Source organism: Tetrao urogallus (assembly GCF_951394365.1).
Source record: "Tetrao urogallus genome assembly, chromosome: 1".
In the NCBI taxonomy this organism is placed as follows: domain Eukaryota; kingdom Metazoa; phylum Chordata; class Aves; order Galliformes; family Phasianidae; genus Tetrao; species Tetrao urogallus.
Window position 1 is genome coordinate 79,953,104 of NC_136813.1, and position 14,234 is coordinate 79,967,337.

Genomic DNA, 14,234 nt, shown 5'->3' on the forward strand with positions numbered 1-14,234 from the left:
CCAGAATAAGAAAAATTCTGTTATTTGCAGTGATCAAAGCTGCTAGTTCCACTTACAACATTATCCCATTCATAGAAGCTGGGTGATGCAAGAAAAGAATGTGTCTGGTATGCTTCTATGTGAATGAGATAAAAGTAAAGCAGAACTTCTGCTATTCTTAGTGCCATTTATTTAATGTTGTGGGATCCTGTAATGTCACTGCACAAAAAAACATCTGTATTAGGCAGTACTGTGTTAAATAATTATGGTGAGTGCTGATCCCTCTCTAGAGGTGTCCAAGTAATGCCACAGCCTCATAGCTCTTTGAAGCCACCACCGTCTCATTTCTAACCACATCATTGCTCCTACTTCTACAAGCACTGCTCTGCACTGACATTGTGGGGAACTCATACTGAGTTCAGTAACTCAAGAACTGTCCTGAAATTCACTTCTGAGTTTCACTCACAAATACCATTTGCCACAAAACCGTAACTACAAAATAGTCTGCTCCACTGTGAGATCCACCTGCAATAATGCAAGCTCTTTGTCCTCAGTGTTGAAGGAGAAATGAGTTTGGCTTTAAAAATACTACCCTGACAATCTTACTTTCTAATTACAAAAGAATTCCCAGGAGATTCAGGTACCTGGGCACAAACACAGTGTGAAAATGTTTTCCTCTGTGGCCTACTATCTAGCAGGGTCAACTAAACCACTGAGGTGGTATTTAATAGTATATTTCCACTAAATGCCAGCCCTCTGGCTTTGACATCTGTTATGAGTTAGCACAGCAGCTGTCTAGAGCAGCTGCAGCAGTTGTGAATTTGCTGGGAGCAGCAAAGTAAAGCAGGAATGGATGGGAAATCTCATAGGCTTCAAGTAAAGAAAAACTACTTAGGGATAGCAATCATCAGGTATTCAGCAACATTTTCCTCCACAGAAATCAAATGGCTTTCAGCACCTACAAAGCTTTCAGCTGTGTGAAGAGCACAGAGGTCCTGCACTACTTAGGAAACGCTAACAACTGCCCAAAGGTTAAACTGAAGAAACTGAACCCCTATAAAAGGTACAAAGGAATACAAGTTACTTCATCTGAAATCTGCTCATGAAGATCTGTGACTTAATTTGTTTAATGCATGGTTTTCTAAAATACATTCAAAACAAATGCCATGAAACCTTGATGTCTCTTTCAGAGCACCAATATATAGCAAAGATTTGGTAAATACGATAATCAAAACAAATCTGTCTCCAGGTGACTAAAAATTAACCAATACCATATAACTTATTGCTTTGTTTCAGAAGGCCAAAATAAAAGCTTCCTGAAGCAATATCCTGTTTAATGTATTGACAGTAACTTGCCAGGCTTTTAATACAACCCCAGATTTCCTCCATTTATTCCAATTTCAGGTTATTTGGAAGGATGGATTTCATTTTTTTATTCTCTTTCAAACTAAGATTTTGCTGTCATTTGTACATTTGTATGTCATTTGTACATGTCATTTGTAGCTCCTCTGAAATTGCATAATCTATTAATACCACAGCAGAATGCTCTTTCTACAACATTAGTATAGAAAAAAAAACAAAGTTATTTCAAACCCTAGTCAACCTTGCACATTTAATCTATCATCCTGCTATTCTGAACTCTTAGAGATGGTATGCATTCTGAGTGGTTGCATTTAATCCACGTAGTTTGAATTCAAGTTTTAAATAATATCTCATGAGCTACTGTGTCAGAAAGCACTCCGACAGCCAAGCTACGATGACTGTGTTTCTTGCAACAGACAATTTTTTAAGTCTACTTAAAAAAATAAAAGAATTAACGTAAGAAAATCTGGATAGATTTGTGCCTGTTGCTTGAGCTTATTGTTTTGTTTATTGAAAATCTGCAAGTGGCTCGAGATTTTATGCTGCCTGTCGTGTAAAGAAATAACACTTCCACCACTTCTGAATCCTTATCTTATGCTGCTCTGACACTATAGATATAGTGATAGAGAGATACAGATTTGCACGTCTCAACAGCAAGATGGCCTTCAATTCAGAGTTCTGCTGAAACGAATCAGCTCTGCTTCCTTTTCCCCCATCTACAGTCTTGTAAATTACAAGTAGCATCCCAGAAACTTGTGGTAGCTGCCTGCACGTGGATGGCACCATCTTAGATTACACTCTAATCCTGGCTGTGGCAAAGTATCTGTTGATGTAAGCTCCGTTTATGCAGTATCACGATATTCAACTGAAAATATCAGTTAATCATTAAAATGAAGCAGAAGAAAACTCCATTACCGAAGTATGCGTGAAGTCTCAGCAAAATTGACAATTTCACCAGCCTTATATATCAGTGACTGGAAAGCCATTTGCATTGGCTGTGGGAGAAAATTCTTTTTTCCACGGATGGTTTTACCTTCCCTACTCCTCAATCAAAAAGCAACTATACAAACCTAACATTAGTGCAAAACGCATCAAAAAATAAAGAACAAAGTAAGACGATGAAATGCATCCCTGATCTCTTTAGCCCAAACTGTAAAATAAGTCACAAGAAGTGAACAACTTTTTCTCCCAAGTGAACTAATCTTACTGGGTAGCCAAAGAGAGGGGAAGAGACAGGCTCTTATAAAGCCCAAAACTGGTTTGGTCAGGTCCAAGAGAAATGTCTTGTAGGAACTCTGATTTTGTCAGACTCTCTCCGTTTAGAGAATAATTTTGTCCTTTACTGTTGCTAGTCAGGCAGAAAAACAGGAACAAACAGCGGCTGTGTTTTAGAAAATTTGATATGAGTGATATATTATTTCAGGGACAGAAGAGCTTATAGAGTCTACAAAGGCCAAGTATTGTGGAGCAGTCTTTCTGCTGTACAAGCAAAGGATAGAAAGATAAGGATATCACATTTATAAGCAGTGGGAAAACAGCTCTGAATCAGCACCATCTGTGAAAATAAATTGTTATCTAAACATACTAATTCTGATTCGTTCTCATCTGTCCGAGTAGGAGACTGTCCCAGCAAATACTTCGCCACTTTTTCTTCGTTGTTTCTTCACAAAGAATATATTTCTTGCGATCTCTTTTAATACACTTTTAATATGGTTATTGAAAAGAGAAATAAAATCAGGAAATATATTCATTCTCCACATTTAAATCACCACATTCTGTAACAACAGAATGGAGATGTGAAGTTACAGCTTATCTTTCTGAACTAAAATATTAACTATTGTTAAAAATTTCCATTTTTTTCCACTGGTATGCATATGCTGCTATTTTTACCCGCGAACTTTTACTTTTCATTTCTCACTAATAAAATAAAAACCTTTATTTTCTATTCCTAGTTAGTCAAGAATGGTATCTAAGAGAGCTCCTGCAGGCAGTCTATGTCCCTATCGAAACCCAGTCAACCAAGTATCAATAGACATTGAGACATCCCTCTGCCAAGAGGATTATGTCTGAGCCTTCTTAACTGCTACAGGTACATCCTGCTCATCCCCTCTCCTGTATTTCAGCTGGACTCAGGTAAGATCCTTCCTTGGTGAAAAAAACAAGTTCCAAAAAATACAAATGTCTACCTTGAGCAAACAACAGGAATGAGTAGAATAGAGGCATTGAAAGAAATGCTGTGGCTGTACGCAGCCTCTGCTGCACAAACAAACCACCCACTTGTTTTTCCTCTGTCACTCTGAACTTATGTGCTACAAGGTCAAGAACTCTGATTTAGAGTTTAATATTATTTAGAAGCATGTTCATCTTGGAAAAAGGCAGGAAGATAAACGTGGTAGGATGTATTGACATAAATCGGAAAGGGGGACAGCCTGAAGGAGAGAAGCTGTGAGAAAAGGAACACAGCCAAAAGGGAGAAGAATAAAAAGCTAAGGAAACAAGAGTCGGAGAGGATGCTGTTTCATCCACTTATCTAGCTGTGGACGTACCTTAAGGTAAAGGAGGGGCAGGTTGCTTCTCCACTCTAAACGGGACAGGTTTATCTACAGCAATTGGTAAAATAAAAAAAAGTAACAGCAAAAAAATGGAAACCAAAACCCAAACACCTGAAAACATGAAGGAAGAGAATGCAGTTTTAACTTCCGCTCTGCCCAGAACATCCACAACTTCTTTACAAGATAGTGATGCCCTCCTCCACTGGCACATGCTCCCGGGCAGCAGGGCTTACCTCTGGAACTGGGGAAGGAGTTGTTAAGCTGCTCCATCACTTCCTCCAAACCTGTGCTTGTATCTTGGGGAGGGCTGAGCAGGTCGTCCTCGCCTGGAAAGCAGATCCAGACCGCTGCATTGAAGCTACTATGAAATCATTTGCTAACATCCCAACTACTGCGTATGTCCTTCATGAAGCTATGCTCAGTGACTTAGCCACATTCTCTGCTTACTACATAATGAAAATTGCCAATTTGGATTTTATTTACTATTCTTGCAAGTTTAAGGATCTAAGGAAAGTTAAATGGATTTAACACAATTAACCCTGATTTAAATTTGTAATAAGAAAGTTAAGAAATAACCTGCTCTGGTAAAAGAAGTGGGGCAAAATGTCTGCTAGGAACATTTAGTTCTATAGATGAGGCTCCTCGTTTCAACTTCTCTTATTCTATTAATGGTAAAAGAAACTACTGTTGTGAGTGCTGCTATTGAGCAGCTTTCTAACAGTGCTGGATGCACAGTAGTGCTGCTTTGCCTAGCTGCTTAAGTCAGTAGAAACCAAGATTCTCATCTGCATCACTATTAATATTTCTGACAGTTTAATTGCATCAGATTGGTGCTCCAAGAACATTCAATTGTACTTTAAAAGGGTTTAGCAGCAGTTTAATAAAGTGAAACACATCTCTCCCACCGAACAATTTCTATAACCTCATCATAGGGCAGTAGCTTAATGGGAAATTCAATATATTTTATTTTTGGTTGCGGTTTCCAATAACCACAATCAATCTGTTTATTTTACTGTAAAACCATTGCCTCTCATAGGAATAAAACACCTGAAAAGAGAATATACCTAAATGATACTTTCAGTGAGATCCTCTTTTACTAGATTCCTTTTATCTCTACCAAAATACAAAAACAATTTTGCCTTTTGTAATAATCACAGAGAGGTACATACTTATTTTAAAAATGACGTAAGGGTCCTTTTTTCTATTATGCCTTGCCCTACTCAACTTCAGTAATAAATAATCTAATTTGCTGTTAAGATTCTTTAAACACTATCAGCATTCCACATTAGTGCCATGTCTACTAAAAGAGATGCTGCTAAAAGGAGCACTTCACAGCTGTATGTATTCCTTATGACTTGAATTAGTGTTAGCCTCACCTTCAGGCCAGGAGTTTCAAAAGACTTAATGGTAAAGAATTACTGGTAACAAAGTGTAGATAAACAAAGGTAAAGCATCTGCAAGAAGCACATAATTCATATGAACAGCTATTCCATTAATAGCTTGAAAAACAGCTGCTGAGACTGCTGCAGTTTGTTCAGATTTTTCTACAGGTGTTGGGTTCACAAGCCAGTAACACTCAACTCACATCGTGAGCTATTTCTGCATCAAGTGCTACATCAACAGAGGTGCCTTAGCAACATGAAGGTCCTTTCAGCCTCTGCGGGATGCTAAGGTGGAAACTTAGAGCAAGATCTTACCGCATCTACCCAAGCCTTGTGAGCATGCATGTAGAAAACAACTGAAGATTGTAAGAAGGCAGCAGCACTGCTCTCACGGCCAAGAACTGCCTTAGACAAACTGGCAACAGTTATGGAATTCCAAATATCCTGGTAAGTGCTGTTATAAATTGAACTGTATTTACCCTGAGGACTGCTATCACTTTACTTAAAATGCACTGGTTTGTTCCTTCCCATTTGGATGATTTTTCGGAGCCCTTCCTTGTAAGTAACACAAGATACCAGCCAAGAAATCTTCAGATGTTCATTACGTCTCCACCCAAACTGGTCTTCCCTATTTGTGTTTCTATAAAGGGCATGGAGAGCTGGGTGGATCACAAATTTTGGCACCTGAATAAACTGAAGTTCAGCAACAACCTCTTGGTTCAGAGCTTCATGGCTCTGAGAGTCTCCGTTACCACTACATTAATGAAGGGGAAAGCCAAAGATTAGGGCCTTCCCATTTAAGATTTTCAACTTGCTTAACTGTCTCTTTATCAAGGGATTTGCAAATTAGGCTCTGAGTGAGTTACTGTTTTCACCAAAAGGTTGGACAACACCACTGGCAGAAAGCTTTTTATATTAATCCCTCCTTGAGTAAGCAGAGAGACACGAAACAGAGAGATGGGTTTCCTGTCAGAAACAAAAATATATAAAAGCTACCACAGTGGTCACTGTCTTTAGAGACCTACAGATCCTTGGCATTTTCTTGAAAATTATGACTCCCTCTTTATTGGGAGCAAGCTTCTCATATGAAAGCATTATTTATAACACCATTCTGGTTCCATTCACAATTTCAGAATACTTTAAGTTATGCTTTGAAAAAACTCTCGAACTAGCAAATGATGCTTTCTGGTGTGAAAGGTGACAGCAACAGCTGTGATTAGTAATTCTTTTTATAAACACTGTTCCTTACTGCTGACCCTGTTGCATTGCTGAGTGTCAGCATGATCGTACTGATAACAATTCAACACCTCTCTGTTCTTCCACATATTGTCTCAATCAAACAAAGAAAAAAACCCATTTCATGTCTAAACATCTGTTTCAAATAAAAAAAAGCTTCAGCTGCTAATATGATTATATGCATATTAATTAATTCTAGTCTCACATATTAAATGGGAATTATTTTAGATCAAGTCAAATGAAAGGAAGTACATGACTGTATTTCTAGCCTACTAAAGGAAAAAATATGAAACCGTAAGACTTTTTAATTAGCGTACTTAGTGTCATGAAATTCATGACGTTTCTTCGGAAAGCCACTGAAAATTACTCTGCAGCAAAATATTTACTCACTAGTAACATAATTACAGAAGGAATTAAATGAAATTCCCGTTATCTGTCATTGTACTCTTGTCCCCAGTCTTTAACTTAAGCGACCCTACGATTTATTTCACTTTTTTTTTTTGGTGGTGGTAGAGCCTACAGAATGCATCTTGTTTGATACCAGTACAAGTTGACAACTCCACCCACACTCAGGAGGGAAGACAGAACTCCTTCACAGGTTGCCTCTCTCATAACTATGGCACTTCAGACCAACCAAAACATTTCTTTCCATTCCATTTCTCACTGTGACAGACTCTTTCTCTAACCACAGTAAAGAGAAAAGCTTCCATTTAAGACTTCCACTTCCCCCAAAAGCCTCTCTTGGATGTACATTTAATACATTTATATTTATGAAGTTGTATGTTACTTTCCAATTTCAAATATTACCTTGCTTAAGTAATTTAAGTACTACTACTTAAAGATGCTGCAATGGATGACTGCATTTCACTAACAGAAAATCCTTCCCACTGGCTAATAAATACTCCCTAATTATAAAACAGACAGGAAATCATGAAAATGCTACAGCAGTGGATAACAATTCCAATCTCTATTCATGGCATCTTATTACTTAACCTTATTCTACATCTCATGTGACATTTACTTAGAAGAGACAATACACGAGCTGCTGGAGAGTGACAGCTCTATCCTACTGCTCAAGCAATGACATATTAAAAATACCATCACCTCAGTTAACATGGGGATGATTAATCATACACTTAATCTCTTTGTCCTAATTAATACTATGTACATTTCAGTCAGCCGTGTTATGCTTAATAGCTGAATGTCAATCTGAATAAAACACTTAACTAGTTTCTTTCTGATGTTTGTTTTTAGAATTCAAGCCCTGACTGATCTGTGCATTTAAAGTCAAAATATCTACGCTACTGTGCACATCATCATCAAATCCAAAAGCCTGAGCCACAATGAAAATGTAAAGAGCCAAGTGACATCGAAGACTATGCAAATGTCTACTTCATTTCACTTGAACTAACAAGGCAGCAAGATTTTTTTTTCCTGGAAAATGGGACTGTAACTATTTTTTATGACAATCTGAACTTTGTTATCTTACCCATGGTTTCTGAAGTCTGGCTGCCAACTACACGAAGAAGCATTGGCTGACTGCTGTCTGACCTCTGCAAAGAGGTAGAAGGAGATGATAGTGTTGTACCATTCACCTTGGCATCTGCCTGTGGCTGAAAATTGAGGGAAAAAAGAAGAAATTGTTATTAACAGTTTGATACAGTCGCACAATTTTTTGTACCTCCGTATTTTTTGTTTATACCATGAACACACACAGTCTTCTGCTTGTTTTTTAAGTATATCCACACGACCAATGCATTTAAATTCTGAATAAAAGAGAAAACTAGATAAGAACTCTGAAACATGATTTCACCTTGCCTCCTGAAGTCAATTTTAAACAATTTAAGATTTTTCGCTGACTAGTCTCTACAGATATGATTTTGTGGTATGCTATCATTATGGGCAACAGCTCACACCCTGTTTGAAAAATCACAGAGATCTCAGAAAAGGCCTCAGGACTCGCCTGCTCCAGCAGCTGCCTCAGCCTGTGCAGCTGTGACTCCAGCTGTTTGTTGTGATCCTCCAGAATCTGCATCCTGGCCTCCAGGCGGCCCTTGTGCTGGCGAAGCAGTTTGGCTTCTGCAATAAGTTCAGCATCGCGGGGACTTTGCGGAGAAACCGGCATCATCTCTGGTGGGGATGGCAGTGGAGACAATCCTTTGTGATCATGCTGTTGCTTCAAACGGTCATACTCCGCTTGCAAGTTTCTGTTGAAAAGCGACAGAGAAGTAAAGCTTTATCAAGCAGAATAGCATTACTCACGCTGCCCTCTCCCACAGGCAGTCGGAACGGTCTTCCTCTCCTGTGATGTGATACCTGCAGCAACCAGAGAGACAGAGGCTCAGCTCCAGAACCTGCCTTAGATTCTGCTGATTCCGAATCCATGTTGGATTACACCTCGTAGATTTGCGCACAGCAAATGGAACTGTGCTACAAGTATTGCCTAAAGGCTCTCTGCATCATGAGAGTTCAAAACTAATTCCTTTCCAGGGCACACAAAGCAGAAGGCTGGCTGGGCTCCAGACACCGTCCTGCTCAGTACAACATGTCCTGAGTTCAGTCCTCAGCTTTCTGCATTTTATAGTTGCTAGTACAAGTTGAATTGCCTCTGCACTACCAAGCACAAATACACTAGTAATTAGTGCTAAATGAGCAATCAAAGCACTTAACAAACACTAATCAAAGCTTATACCACCTTGCCCCATTGCACAGATGAGAAAATTAAGAAAAAAAGGACACTAAAAATTCAGAGCAAACCACAGAATTCAAGAGTTCATTTGCAACTCTGCTCTCATTAATTAGGCCACATAATTCTCCTCCCTTTATATTTATATATATATATATATATATATATATATATATAAGTGCAATTGCATTTATAGTCTATCTTTAAACTGCACTGTGTTTCGCTAACTCAAGAGGCTTTAATTTCCACCTTAGTTTGGTCTATCTACAGTGCTGCAGTCTACTGTGACATTATGACACTACTAAGCTTGTTTTTCTATTGCATAAAACTCCAGTTTCACTCCAGTAAAACTCTGCATAGATTATTATGATCTATAACAACATATATACCTTACTGGGGTTAACAATCCAACAATGGAACAATGGTACCTGGTAGTAGAAAAGCACGAGATGCCTAATAGCCTGCTCTGGGATTTTGTTGTTCTGATGTTTCTCTATTGCTTCCCAGAGGGGGAGAAATGGCTCCGTAGATGGTAGGCTGCTAACTGCTTACTCATCACAAGCAGTGACCCAGATTTCATTTCTTCCCAACTTGCTCTTACTTGAGGTTGTGAGATAAGACACTTTTTCCAGTTTTGCCTGCAAACCACAACGCACTCTGACATTTCGGTCTGAAGTCTAACTAGCACTTCAGAAACACCCCCAGTAAAGATTATTAAGCTCTGAAAAATTCCTGAAGGTACATTTTTGTGACCAAAACAAGAACCAGAGCAGCGTCACTTGGACAATGAAACGATGCCGAGGATAAAGACAGACTGCTGACTGCTCCTCAAATATTGCACTTCTGTCCCAGGGCAAATGTATGGTGGATGCATCCTAACTTGGGACAGTGAAAACCCCAGAAAACCATCCCTCAGGGATGTCTCCCTTGCACGACATCTCTTCTGCAGAGGAAACCAAAAAAAGATAAAAAGAGAAAAAAATGAAAAGAAAGAAAAGGCATCGATCCATTGATCCTTCCTATCTGCAGGCTGTCCTGTAACTCAGAATCTCTTTCCTTCTCTAAAGCCCACACAAGGAGTGGACAAGAGACTATGGAGAGAACTCAATAACTGCTGTTAGACATAATCTATATTATTTTCTTGTTGCTCTGTGAATAGCTATAAAAATTTGATTTCATGAAAGGGATTGACAAGTTCTTCAAAAAAAAAATGAGAAAAACCTGTGAATGGCAAATTAAGAAGATGCTAAAAAAGTTAGTTATTTGCTTCCAAATTAGATAGATTTAAAAAAAAAAAAAAGATTTTTTTATTAAGTAGTTTCCAAGTCCAAAAAATATCTGAAAGAAAGAAAGAAGGGCTGTAATGAGTGTTGCCTTTCATGAGACTTAATGTTTTCTGATACTGCTAGCTGAATGAACTGGTGAATAATTAATAAAAATACTAAAAGGAAGAGGAATGAGAAAGACAACAATATTGCCCAGAGAGGTTGTGGATGCCCCGTCCTTGGAGGTGTTCAAGGCCAGGTTGGATGGGGCCCTGGGCAGCCTGGTTTAGCATTAAACATGGAGGTTGGTGGCCCTGCATGTGGCAGGGGGGTTGGAGATTCATGATCCTTGAGGTCCCTGGCCAACCAACCCTGGCCATTCTGTGATTCTGATTGCAGAGTCCTACTGTACATTAAAGTTTACATACTACTGATCATTAAGCTTGTTTTTCACAAAGTCTGTAGACTGTGGCTATTAATGTCCTGTAAGGAGTTTCACAGATGCATAAGGCAGCAATATTCTACAAACAGCAGACTTAGAAAGTCTCAAAGTGCCGTAAAGCAAAAGATTTACTACCACCCTAAGGGAAACCAAACAAATGCAGTTGGTCATACCTACAACATAATCACTGCTACAAAGAATCTATGATTATGCCTTCAAGTATCAAGACAGAGAAATCTCTCCAGTAAATATGGGACTGAAAAACAACTGCGCATCAAGGAGTAATTCAGATAAAAATGTTTTCATGTTTGATATAGAATAGTCTAAAACTCTTTCTGAAATGCTACAGGAAAAAAAACTGTTGTAAAGGATTCTGCACATTATCCAAACAAAGGTGTCTGAATTTATCAGTTGCATGAGATCTAACATACAGAGAATTGTATTTACATAGAGGAAAAAAGCTCCAATGTCAGAAAGAAAGAAATCATTTGAAAGTTGCTCCAAGAACCTCCTTGGGGAGAGAACAATCTGTTTTTATTCCCACCTCTGGAATAGTTTTAAGCTATGGGGTGAAACAGAAATGCTGCTGCAAGCCAGGCATCCAAAGAAGTGTCCACAGCTCTCAGAAGACAACATCCGTGTCCTGAGGAAAGGTGCTGTCTTACATTTTCAGCATAAAAGAGAAAGGAAAAATGAAAGCATGATCTTCTGTAAATGAATGTGACTGAGCAATGACCGGCAATACTCAGAAATCCAGCCTCAACTGGCTGACTTTCACAACTGGATGTCACAAACAAACACAGCTAATGCATCTTCTGATCACTGGGAAAATGTACTATACTTGAGTAAGAGAAAGAGACAAAGAAAAAAAAATAGATTTAATTAACAACACTTGCACCTCTTTCAAGCATTCATGCAGAAAAATAACAGGGGAAGTACGCAATGTAACCTTGATTTATGCAATTGGAAAGAAATGGGTAGTAAAGAGCTCATGAGTTATTAATCACATCTATCAATGGCAGGATTAATTGCCTGGTGAGAGAAATCCTAGTGGACCCCATTTGCTGAGTATTCCTCTCAGAGGCAATTGAAAATTTCTGAATTCAGGTTATTCTTCATCTGCCAACAGCAAATTAGTGGTTTGAAGAAATGGACAAAGCGGGTGAATGAACTGCCTACCGCTATTCCTCATTAGAGTGCCACTGCTTACTTATCATGCTTCACATTCCAAAGATCTAGTTCCACTTTTTCAGTGCCAAAATAAATATCAAAAGGAGCCACAGCATATTTAGAAATACATCACTTTCTGGCTACTGGCAACTATACAGAAATAACTTTGTCGAGGCCAGTCAGGTTTGGAGGAGCACTACAGCTGCTTTAAAATGGCAGCTTTGAGATTTGGCATGTCATTGCTTCTCCAGTGGCTCACAGCCCATTGCGCATCCAGTGCAAGTCAGAAAAGTAAAGGAAAGGCAAATAGCTCAACATGGAGACGTTCTTGTTATAGTACATCTAAGAGCTGGGAAATTAATGAGAGAACAGCAAAAAAGTCTCCCTTTTACAGAAGTGTGTTGGAGTGATTGAGCCAATGAAACTATTAGGAAACATTGATCTTTTAAATCACTAAAAGAACACAGAAGTAGTTTAATTATTTGCAAAAAGTTTTGAGATTGTCTTGTAGCAAAATCATGCAGTCCTTATAATGCTAGTGTGGTACATTCACATAATCTATGTCATATACTGCCAGAGATGGACACATAAAGTCCCATCTTGCTTGTTATGGAAATATATTCACTCTTAAATTTCAGAATGTTCTTTTGGGCATTTTTATAAGTGTCTGTGGTTTTATTTTATATAGCAATATTGTCTTCAACAGCAAGATTACTTTATGTCTACTGGATACACCAAGATCTTATCACAATATTCAGTGTGATGTAAAACTAAGCATGAGTCTGAAGGCCTAATGCTCAAGTAAAACAGTTTCGCCAATTGAAACTATTCTCCAAATGTTCAGATTTTAGCAAATATGAATTATTTAACAGTCAAGTTTTAGGTATAAATTATTTACAGCAGTCATATTGTAACTACAAAAGCACCAAGATCTCAAAATTCTACTAGATAAATAATTAATATCTAACAAGAGGTCCTTGGAATTGAAAAAAATAAACCACCACCAAACAAAATAAAAGAATTCAGAAGTGTGTCACAGCTAGGTTAGTTTATAATTTGGATAATACATTTCAGAAGAATTCAAAATAGGCAGCAGAACTTTTAAAACTGTCCAAAACCAAACCTCAAATTTTCAATTTCAAAGAGCCTTTGTCAAATCAAGATGGAAATGTCTGGAGACCAGGAATTGCAACTGAAAACCAAATGGAAGTCAGAATTTTATAAAAAGCTCAAACAAGATGAGGAAAAATGAAAACAAGAAGCAAAACTGAGAAGGGCTTTTTTAAAGGTAGGAAAGTGTGGAGAGTGGAAGAAAAAGCAGAATGATAATGAAGTGTTTTGAATATCTTAGTGCTGCTTCTTTTTGGTACTTAATGCAACTTTCCCAATAGCTGCTGAGAAGTGAACGCATACACTGACTGTAACTACAGAATAATAAAAGACACGGCAGGGAGAGCTAAATCTTCACTGTCAAAATCTATCACAAGTGTATGCAACAAAATTTCTGCCAATATGGGCATGAAAAGATGACTATTTATGTAGCACTGCTTGCCTTCTAGCCATGTACCTTCCCAGGAGCAAGTATCACATTTAGTTCAAAACCAGGAAGGAAAGGCAGTCCAGTGACAAGACCTGAGGTATTCACAACAAAAATGAAACAGTCTAGTCACCTTGAGGCTGGACAGAGGACTAAGAAATCACAACATGATTTGCAACACGTTCAGCCCTGTTTCCATCAACAGATTCACCAAGTCTTCATGCTGCGGTAATAAACAATGTTTACCTGGAGATTATTGTTAGAAGTAACATGAAGAACACGCTTTAATGCACCAGAATCAGGGTCATACAAGGAATATGATCACAGTTTGTTGACTACCTTTCTAAGAGCCAAAAAGTTTTGAACTGATTCATAGGAGAAATACTAGAAAAAACAGATCTTAAGGGACCAAACCATTTTTTAAAGACAGGTAAGCAAATGAATGGCTCCTGAGTGATCCTGTCTGAATGGTTTATTTTTGTGGCAGGAATCAGTTTCCTGTATAAAATCATTCACCTTGGTGTGACAATCTATCAGGACAAAAAGCAACAACCTCTTCTCTTTTACGCTTCTGCCTCGTTATTTTAAGTAAAACTTATTTATAGAGGTTTGCAAAGACGTCC

General features: G+C 38.2%; 1 protein-coding gene across 1 annotated transcript in view; it reads right to left on the reverse strand.

The window, feature by feature from the left end:
* DMD (dystrophin) overlaps positions 1-14,234 on the reverse strand; it is a gene marked incomplete at both ends in the record, with an annotated part of 1,041,552 nt that overhangs the window by 8,953 nt on the left and 1,018,365 nt on the right. The window contains 3 exons of the mRNA XM_079549062.1: positions 4,127-4,219; positions 8,001-8,124; positions 8,475-8,718. Of these exons, the coding sequence (XP_079405188.1) occupies positions 4,127-4,219; positions 8,001-8,124; positions 8,475-8,718 (461 nt within the window). The remainder of the gene's footprint in view (positions 1-4,126; positions 4,220-8,000; positions 8,125-8,474; positions 8,719-14,234) is intronic.